Genomic DNA, 9,691 nt, shown 5'->3' on the forward strand with positions numbered 1-9,691 from the left:
TAAAAAATACTCCAACCAAATAAGGGGAGGGGACTGTACCACATAATGTTACTTTGCCACTCTGTATAAAAACCCATTTATCTAATCGTTTATATTAATTTTTTTTAATTCAAAATACTCTTCACTGATATTATCTTGGTCTTGGATGTATGAACTAAGTGAGAAGTTGGTTTTAATGTTAAAAATATAACATCTTAATCTATTTTATTTCACAAATAAATCACTGCTTGCGTCCAGCTTAGGCGAGAGACATGTAATGGATTGAGATGTTTGGGTTGGTATAACAATCATGATTGTGTTGTCCGGTAATGTGGGTTAAAATGGCCAGGCCCATAGACCATCCCGAGCCATCTTGCCAGTGAAACATCAATCAATCACTGTTATTTTGGACCCTGGGGAGAAATCACTTTTGTTCTTTTACCTTCACTAGTCTTGAGTCTTCCTCCTCAATCCATCCTCCATTCCAGGGTTCGCGTCGCTTTCAGGTCTATTATTTTTCCAGATTAACATCGTATTCTCACCGGACTAATTCACCATTACGCAGGAATCTTGCCTCATCAAAACTCCAGAAAAGCCACTTAAATTTTATATGTTAGTCTAAAAAGAAAAGGACAGAAACATTAGTTTAATTTTCTACATGCTTTAGCACCGGCGGGGCCACGGATGAGCAGTTACGCTTAGACGCGCTTGTGTCCCATCAATGGCAACAAAAGCAAAGGCTTAGATATCAGAGAGCATATGTTGGGCTTTATCGAGGATAAAGCGAGATGACGCGTTCAAAATTTTCTTGTTCTCTGCCCTGTTTATCAGGATTTGATACTGAAAGGACTGAAGAAGCATATAGAGGATGAGAAGCTACGAGGGTAATAAGGGCACGACACAAGCGAGAAAGAGAAAGAAACAGGGGAAGAAAAAGGTGAAAGCAACATGTTAAGGGGTCAAAAAATGCGGGTTGGCCTGGCCCCATGTACTGGTACTATTTATTTGGAAACAGAGTTGGCGGTTGAGCCTAGGGCATTCATTTCTGCAAGTCTTGTAGGTAGAGCGTGTGAGTGAAAGTTAAGTCGCGGAAAAGAAAAGTGAAAAAGCAAAAAAATGAAAGAAAAAAAAAGGAGAATGGGTGGAAAAAGCATCTAAATTCACGAATGGAAGTGGAAATTGGAACAGTTGGCGGGTTTCCCGAGGAGAAGAACTGTTCAATGAAATTGAGTGCTTACTGTGGTCCCGTGAGTTTTCCGTCTCTATGCCATTTAGTGGCATATTCCCCAACCCATCTTAACGTTGTTGTCCGTTTTCCCAGCCTAACAGGATTCACTCAAAAAGACTTTGCAAACCATCTCAAATCACCATGCCGCAACATTTTTTCTATTTTAAGGATTTTTTTTCACTTTTTTTCTATTATTTGCATTACACAGTTAAATTGATACTACCTTCGATTTTTAATATAAAAGTTAATTAATTAATTTTGATATATTAGGAAAATTTGTTAAGTTAATTATTTATTATAAATAGGTGTTATTCTTCTTTAATTTTTTTTGGGCTAATCATGTACTACCTCCGATTCTAATTATAAGATCTCGTTTATAAACTATAATTAAGATCTTGTAATTGGCACAGGAAGTAATATATTAGCTATAACTACTTTAACATGCTAATCACAACACGTCAAATTAAACGATTAGGCATGCTTTATTTCAACGTCAACTTCCCGTGCGCTTGCAGGCGCTTTACTTTAGCTTCAGTTTCCGCGTTCCTTTCACCTCTGAGGAGAGCATCTTTCTTTCTTTCTTCTTGTTTTTTTTTTGTTTTGTTTTTTAAGCCAATTGTTTCCTAGTTTTCTTCCTGTATCAGACAAATGATGCATCCCGCAACAAACAACAAACCGCAATAGTACTACAGTGTAAGAGTTTGAAACAAACAAGGGAACAAATCTCCAACAAACACTGGGTTTCGTAGGGGGCTTTATAGTCAGCTCTGTATCTGGGTTTAGCCCACCAACGGGTGGAATTGCTTTTGGGCTACCCATATTCAGCCTGGATTATTTGGGCTTCTAAATATGGGCAGTATAGGCAAAAGGAAAAGCCCAGTCTTACCAAAAAGTCAAAAGCGTCAAATTAAAATATTTTGCAATTCATGATGAATTGTTCAATTCCCACGCGAGTGACCGCCATTTCTTGTGACCGGATTCCGCATTAAATGTTCGCACATCCCAACCCAAAGTCAAGTCATAACGCACCAATTATCTTAAATTTCTTCCCCAGTCTTCCTCTCCACACTTCATTTTTCCTCTTTCGTCTCCCACCACTAACAGGTATTTCTCTGATTCTCTCTGTTTGTTGCTTCGAAGAAACATGTCTATGGGCGTTGGATGTTAGCCAACCCCTTTTTTTTCCCTTAAAAAAAAAAAAATCGTCCACTCACTGTTCCCGGCTGTCACATCACACGCGTTTCCATCCGGCTGTCGTCACTTCACTAGCCCTAAAATATGACCAAGCTGGAATCTTCAAAACGTTTGTCTCCTGTTTTTTCTTGATTTTGTCCTTTGGTTTGTTTTCCAGTCTTCCTTTCGTGATTCCCCTCTGCGGAGAGTTATTATTCAGTAAACACCTTATCTATTGTATGTTTTGTATTTTTCTTGATTTTGTATACTCCGCGATAGTTTTGTGTTGTTGTAACTCGTTCACTTTGCCCCTTTATTCCCCCGAAATCTGCCTATGCTGCTCTGTTTTCTTAATTACTATTATTTCATCTCGGTTCTTCCCAAGTTCTGAAATGGCCTGTCTACTTAATCTGCAGGTAGGAAATGGCGGGAAAAGGCGGGAAGGGTCTTCTTGCTGCGAAAACCACGGCCGCTAACAAGGACAAAGATAAGGATAAGAAAAAGCCGGTTTCCCGTTCATCCCGTGCCGGAATCCAGGTGACTCACATCTCTCCCGCCGTTTCATTCTATTTGGACGTCTATGTTATAATAACTCGCTGACGTCGAGTAGCACCTTGCTTTAATTGTTGCTAATGGCTAACAGTGTTCAAATGATTGGTTGTGTTTTGTCCACGGACCCAGATCTAGTTATACTTATCCTCTGTCACTAAAAAAAACAAAAAAGTTATGCTTATCCTCTTTCCGACCTTTTCAACGTGTCCCACTCTCAGTTGTTGCTCTTCCTCTGTGGAGGAACGCGACCATGCCTAGAGTTTATCAATAATTAAGAAATCTTGGTTTGATGCTGCCCAACGCAAGCAAGATTTAGGGAAATAATCCTTGATGTGTTCGAGCGCAGTATAGTTTTCTAGCAAGATTACTTCCTTGAAGCATTGTTATCGTAGATATAGTTACATTTTTAATTTAAGTTTTAAATGCCAAAATTCAGACTCAGCACGCTTAGATGTCAAATCAGGGCAAGGCAATGGTTGTAGGCATGTAGATTACCATCTTAGATTGTAACATTCGACACCAAAAGAATATTGAGGCAGCGTTAAATCAGAGTATCAAATTGGGACTGTCATGATTGACTAGAATGCTTTCATGTCTGTTTGCTCGAGTTGACGAAATTGGCATGGGTGGGTTTCAGTTTCCAGTGGGTCGTATTCATAGGCAGCTGAAACAAAGGATCCAAGCGAATGGTCGTGTTGGTGCCACCGCTGCAGTTTATTTGGCGTCAATTCTGGAATATCTGACAGCAGAAGTTCTTGAGCTTGCTGGAAATGCGAGCAAAGATCTCAAGGTGAAGAGGATCACGCCCAGGCACTTGCAATTGGCTATAAGAGGAGACGAAGAGCTAGACACTCTGATTAAAGGGACCATTGCTGGCGGTGGAGTTATCCCTCATATCCACAAATCCTTGATCAACAAAACTTCCAAAGAATGAGCACCTTGCTTCTCGTTTCACTGTTAGGTAGTAGTGGTTGCTGTGTAGGGAAACTTGACTGGTTTGATTAGAACTGAATGTTAGAATGTATATGGTCGGTGTTTTTGGATTTGTTTAGTTTTACTGCATGGAGTCTGTAGGAGATTTGGAGCGCTCTTGAATCATGAATTCTTCCTTTTACTTGAACGTAAGATAGTGGTGGCCATTTATTAAGGACGTAGCCTGTCCGTAGTTCATTTAACCTTCGCAAATCTCAATGCGTTAGCTTTTTTCTTAGAATTCAAGCAACGCAAGGAGGAGGGCGTCCTTCAAGAAATTGCTGAAATGTTTCCCGAGGTTCTGCAACGGCCTTGTCTAAATTAACAGTTTCTTCAGCTCCTGAATGATTCATTATTGTTTGGTTTGATATTACTCGCATTCTAGGAGTTGAGTCCTCGTCATCGACGATGGCCCGAGAATGTCTGCTACTCTGCGCCTTTATATAGTACTATCTCTGTTTTTAAATATAAGATTTTGTTTGATTTTTATTTTAGTTTTAATTATAAGATTTCAATTCACTTGTTTTTTATATTTATATATTTTTTTAAAGTAGTTTTTTAAATAATAATAGTTATAGTCAATATATTTGATTAATAAGGATATTTTAAGAAAGACTGTTTATTTATAACAAATAACCAATTTAATTTATTTTTTTAATCTACTCAAATGAATGAACTAGTTCTTATATTTAGGATTGGAGATAGTATATAAAGTAAATATGTTAAGAAATTTGTCTGGATTTATAAAAAAAAGTGTTTTTAAAAAATATTTCTGGAGACATCCGAAGACCCAAAATCAGAGAGAAAAGAACAGTGAGATTTGTGTTGATAATGAAGCTTTGCACTGTTTATTTACCCGAACAGTTTGACTAAATGAACAACCAATCTTGATGACTCAATAATTAAATTCAACTATCATACACGTACGCTAAACTAACCTAAATGAGATAATTGCACACTTTCTCTAAGTAATAACATTGAATTCCTCGAAAACCGAGCGAGTGAACCAAAAAAATTGTAGCAAAAAGAAAAGTTAAAAAAAAAAAAAAAGGCAAGGGAATGATTTTCTTATGTTAGGCCTCTCCGGAAAGGATCGCTTTTGTCTTATAATGGTAAGGCCCAAAGTAGAGATTTTTTCCCCACTACATTTTTTGGGGTTTCCAGATAGGTCCAAATTACAAAGTCCTTTTCGAAGCGCTTCGATTATTGATTCGGCCCAGTACTGTCTTTGATACCCAGCCGAAAAGCTGTTTTTGTATCACACCCGTCTCTGACTTCTTCCATTTCAATTCCAGCACGGCGTCTTTTCAAATTCCTTATTTAGTTGAATCGAAGTTAAATTGTTTTTTCATTTTTATGAAAGCTCGTGGCAAAATTGTAACAAAAAGGGTCGGACAGGGCATTCAACATATACTGAATCAAGCATGAACGGGGGTAAGGAATAGGTCTTGGCGAAGAAGCTTTCGCCATTAATGAGCAAAAGAAGGAGACAAGAGTGAAGATGAAAGCCAGCGAGGACAAGGATTGGACAGATTTAAATGAGTATTTAGATGAAAAGAAGCCAACTCATAGGGATTGAGAGAGTAAGAGAGAGAGAGAAAGCAGAGAGCAGAGGCATGTGCTTCTGCAACTCCACCCATCCACGTCTGGAAACACACATGCTTTGCTAGGTTTGTGCCCTTTCCGGATGACAGACGACCCCTCTCCCTCTTGTTTAGGAGCTTAGCTTCTTGTGCTTTTTTAATGCAGATTGTTTGGCTGGGGATTAATAATGTGCAATCACAACCCCACGGACCCACTCGAGAGGAAAAATCACTTGGTTGTTTTCTGGGAATGTGGGGGTCCTGTCCCTGAACAGACCCTACCACCAACGTAGCCCCTGGCTGGGCACATGAATGATATTAGAATGATTCCAGAACAGTACGTAATCCCATAATTGAGGAAAGAAAGAAAAGAAGTGAACAGAGAGGAAGAATTATATTATCGGGTATCCGTCAAGTGTTAGCTTCTCATACCACATTGAGATCCCGTTTGAGGTTTCATGAAGCCCATCCACCTGCTGGTGTCGTTATCCAGTCGCTGGTACCAATCATGCAAATTTTTGGACCCCTTCGCATTTTGCACCCCGTTCAACTGCTTGCTTCAATTTGTTTGTTCTAATAAAAGGGGATATTATTAGTTGGGAGGTGAAAGAGATATGTACATATGTTATTTGCGCAGAGAGAGAGAGAGAGAGGATAGGAAGATAACGAACTGATCTGCGCATGAAAAGCAAAGGAGCATGTGGAGAGGGCAGTGAAGGTCAATTCAAAGCGTGCTTGGAGGATGATACATTACACGCTATTTGTGGAGCAGAAGGAGTACCTGTTATAAGCATGACATGTTGACAGGGAGAGTAGGGTCTGGGGAGACACAAAGGACCCAGATTCATTATAAATCCTTATCCATGCCTCTCTTGCTATTAGTATTACTGTTTCCCAATCCATACCCTTAACTAACTACTCATTTCTTGTTCTGTGCCCACTGCCCGCCTCGCTTCAAACCGATCTTCTTATGATTAATCCCATGGCACTTCCATTTTATTTAGTGTAGAATGCTTTTTTGTTATATTCATTTCATGGGTTTGGATGGGTGAGGCGAGAAGAGCTATTTATTGAATGACAAAGGAAGAAGAATGACGCATCCTTTAAACGAAACGAAATCCATCTGTCGCTTCAAGTGAAGTGAGCCTCTCACGCATCAAAAACGGCTGCATCCCGTTCCCTTTATAATTGCTCAAGTGCCTTTGCTGTTCCCTTTTTCTCATACTTTTGTGGGACCCTCCTATCTCTCTCAAACCAAACATTTCACAAATCACGCAACATTAATAATTTACATTGTTCTCAGCTGTACTTTTCAGAGGTAATCTTTCAGATAAAAAGTCTGCTCTTTAAATATTACCCCCCAACTGAATTACTAAATGATGGTTAACGCTGGTAGAGCGTCAATTGGGCACCGAAAATCGTCCAACTAATTTGCCTTTTTAGATGATGCTGTTTAAATGTTTTGGGAGAAAATGCAATCTGCCACGTGTGATCATGAACTATTTCACTGCGGACTCCTGTCGATGATTGAGATAAAACAACATATAAAACAGTGAAATTGAACTTTCTTGCCAGTCATCCAATGAATTAATTGGCCAATAAGAAAGGGCATTATACTGGATTCCAGTTTCGGGACCATTTTAAAACGGTGAAAATATAATTACGTAAACAGACATTGATAGATCTAATCTCAACATATTCCGACTAACAAGTTTCGGGATTTTTTTGCAACCTTTTCATGCAAGGTTGAATGAAAAACACAATAAAAAAAAAAAGGCGATGGAAGCGTTTCCGCATTATTCGTTTGGAAAGGAACATTCGGCGAGATACCGGGGGGCGGGGGTCACAACTCACAGCTTTGGCCAATTACCAGCCACTCCCCATAGAATTATAGTAAATGCCATCTTTATTTATACCCAAATAAAATAGTCATCCTTCGGTCTGCCTAGATTTCAGCTTCCAAATTCCTAATTCCTTCACTAAAAAAGGGAATAAAAAATGATTAGGCGGAGGAAAAGCGAGCAACGCAACCAAAATCGACCCCTTTTCTTGTTCTTCATCTTTTTCTTTTTTTGGTGTCTTTTCTTTCTTTTCTTTTTTTAAATATTTTTCCGGGGGATTTTAGCTTTTCTTCATTCCCTCGCATTCCTAATCCGATTTCAAAACACCAATTTCCTACGAAGGGCGGAGAGCCTGTTAGATGATTGGGCGAGATCTCGTATGGTTTCGCCGATGAGATCCTTGAACACGAGACGTTCGATGTCTAGAACCACCTCGCCCATCTCCACTGGGCATTCTCCCCATCCATTCATGCCGTCCTCCGCCAGTCCTTCCTTAGCACGCCGCATATTACGTCGAACAAGTCCTCTGATTCCTCCTTCTCTCTTCGGATCCGCCGGAACTCTGACCATATTCTCTGCAACAACGGTGTCTGCCCAATCCACGAAATTGCCTTCCACGGCGGAAGTTGTTTATTCCGCTTCAGGATTTCGTGTATGGTGTCGAAGATGAGTCTTCTTTGGAGGGTGGAAGCTTTGGAGGTGTCATTCCCCTTGAGATACTGCTGCTTTTCCAGTAATAGGAAAATGTCGCTGTCTTCGGGCAAGTAATTGGAAGCTCGCAGGATTTCCGACACATAAACGAAGTCGTAATCCTCGGATGTCTCCTCCGATTTGGCTCCTCCCATGAAACCCATGGCTGCACTCCACATGTCGTCCTCTGACTCGGCGGGTTGTTCTGTAATGAACAGAGAAATAGCATTAACAACACCGACAACGCCTAAACGAAAATACTCCGATGCTTGACATAGAATTGGAGTGGCCAAATATGCTCACATTCAGCTAGTATATTACTGTCAAGTGTCAATCGCCCATGTTTTATATTGTACAGGAACAGTTATTACTACACATGATACACTAGTTCTTTTATTCCTTATTAAGAGTTGCTTTTTGCCTTCTTGCGTTACGTATGTAAGTGAATTAGAATTACAGTGGCCGGACGCATGTGAAGTGGTAGCTTCCAATTAATTTGCTCATTGACTCCTGAGTCCTGAGTGGGGTATGACGGACCACACCCCCGCACATTTTGACGTAGTCAATTAACCAACCAGAATCACCCACGTCGGAAAAGGAAAGTAGACCGTAGGTGTAGCTCTGTCCTTGGAAAGGGAAAGAGGAAGCATATAAACTAGCTGGCTACGGGGGTAGCAGACGTCACCATAGAGTTCAAGACAAATGCAAAATCTAGAAAATTAACGCTTTTATTTTAAATACAAAAGACGCTGAACCACAAGCAATTATGAATGTCGCTCACCTCTGTAATCAATGCACCGCTTCATGACTGGAGATGGTGATGAACACTCGTCCTTGTCAAAAGACGAGTCCAGCACTGAGACTGGGCTCGGCTGCAACTCGCTCGCAGTTATTTCGGCTATGCTGTGCAGCAGCTTATCACACCTCTCCAATAGATTTCTCCCTTCCTTGTACTCCTCCAACTTGCATCTCTGCACAAACATAATTTACCCATCTAAATTCAGTTTGACTCAGCATTTTTACCACAAAATGACAATGCTCAATTCATGAATAAATTGTCGCTAACTTTACCTCTGTATCTGTCTGCGAAGACGTGCTAATGCTGCTCTCCGAGATGGTGGATGATTCATCCTCTGCTATACTCAACTCCTTATCCTTCTCGTAAGTCTCAGCCACCGGTTTTCTCATTCTCGGCGATCTATTCGTCACTTGCTGATGGGGTACATTCCTTCTTGAACCTAATTTTGGGGAATGAACCGGAGAGATTCTTCTCTGACCAACAGAGTCATTCCCTTTCCTCTGTTCCTCCGTGTTCGTTAGCCTTCCGGCTTGGGCTCTTCACACTGCTCTCGCTGCGAGTGGGCAAGCTCAAGTTTCTGACTCTGGATTGATTTCGTGCATTCCGATTCAACTCAGGCCTTTCACGCCTAGGGCTCACCGTGGGAAGAGTCTCGTTGGCAAGATTCAGGTTACCCCCGCTCGAGGACTTGATCGAAAGCTCGAGGGTGGAGAGTCGCTACCAAACCTTCCAGCTCGATTCCATGAAGTTGGAGATCTTGCTGGCTTCATCACGACAATCGGGGATTCGTTCGCTGAGATGCTCCCGTCGAACACGAAGTTCCTCTGGTTAGCTTGAGACAATGATTTCCTGGAATGCAGCAGACCTTTCAGCT

The 9,691-nt window shown here is 40.7% G+C and overlaps 2 protein-coding genes across 4 annotated transcripts; one reads left to right on the forward strand and one right to left on the reverse strand.

The window, feature by feature from the left end:
• Nucleotides 1-2,249: 2,249 nt before the first annotated feature.
• Nucleotides 2,250-4,238, forward strand: LOC114744588 (histone H2A variant 1). 3 transcript variants are annotated; one of them, XM_028932757.1, is made up of 3 exons: nucleotides 2,250-2,311; nucleotides 2,797-2,917; nucleotides 3,570-4,238. In XM_028932757.1, exons 2-3 carry the CDS (start codon nucleotides 2,804-2,806, stop codon nucleotides 3,864-3,866), a joined length of 411 nt encoding a protein of 136 aa, XP_028788590.1. In that variant the 5' UTR covers nucleotides 2,250-2,311; nucleotides 2,797-2,803; the 3' UTR covers nucleotides 3,867-4,238. The 3 variants fall into 3 exon arrangements, with proteins under 3 accessions (XP_028788590.1, XP_028788589.1, XP_028788591.1); XM_028932756.1 differs by lacking the exon at nucleotides 2,250-2,311 and adding an exon at nucleotides 2,540-2,617; XM_028932758.1 differs by lacking the exon at nucleotides 2,250-2,311 and adding an exon at nucleotides 2,581-2,599.
• A 3,557-nt stretch (nucleotides 4,239-7,795) lies between these two features.
• On the reverse strand, nucleotides 7,796-9,337 carry LOC114744596 (protein LONGIFOLIA 2-like). The gene is made up of 3 exons (XM_028932764.1): nucleotides 9,090-9,337; nucleotides 8,800-8,989; nucleotides 7,796-8,223 (listed from the first exon to the last, which is right to left on the reverse strand). The coding sequence occupies exons 1-3, from the start codon at nucleotides 9,204-9,206 to the stop codon at nucleotides 7,796-7,798; spliced, it is 735 nt and encodes a 244-aa protein (XP_028788597.1). The 5' UTR covers nucleotides 9,207-9,337.
• Nucleotides 9,338-9,691: the final 354 nt, after the last annotated feature.

The sequence above is a fragment of the Neltuma alba genome, unplaced genomic scaffold (genome assembly GCF_004799145.2).
Source record: "Neltuma alba isolate B1F8T4 unplaced genomic scaffold, ASM479914v2 tig00004396_pilon, whole genome shotgun sequence".
Lineage (NCBI taxonomy): Eukaryota > Viridiplantae > Streptophyta > Magnoliopsida > Fabales > Fabaceae > Neltuma > Neltuma alba.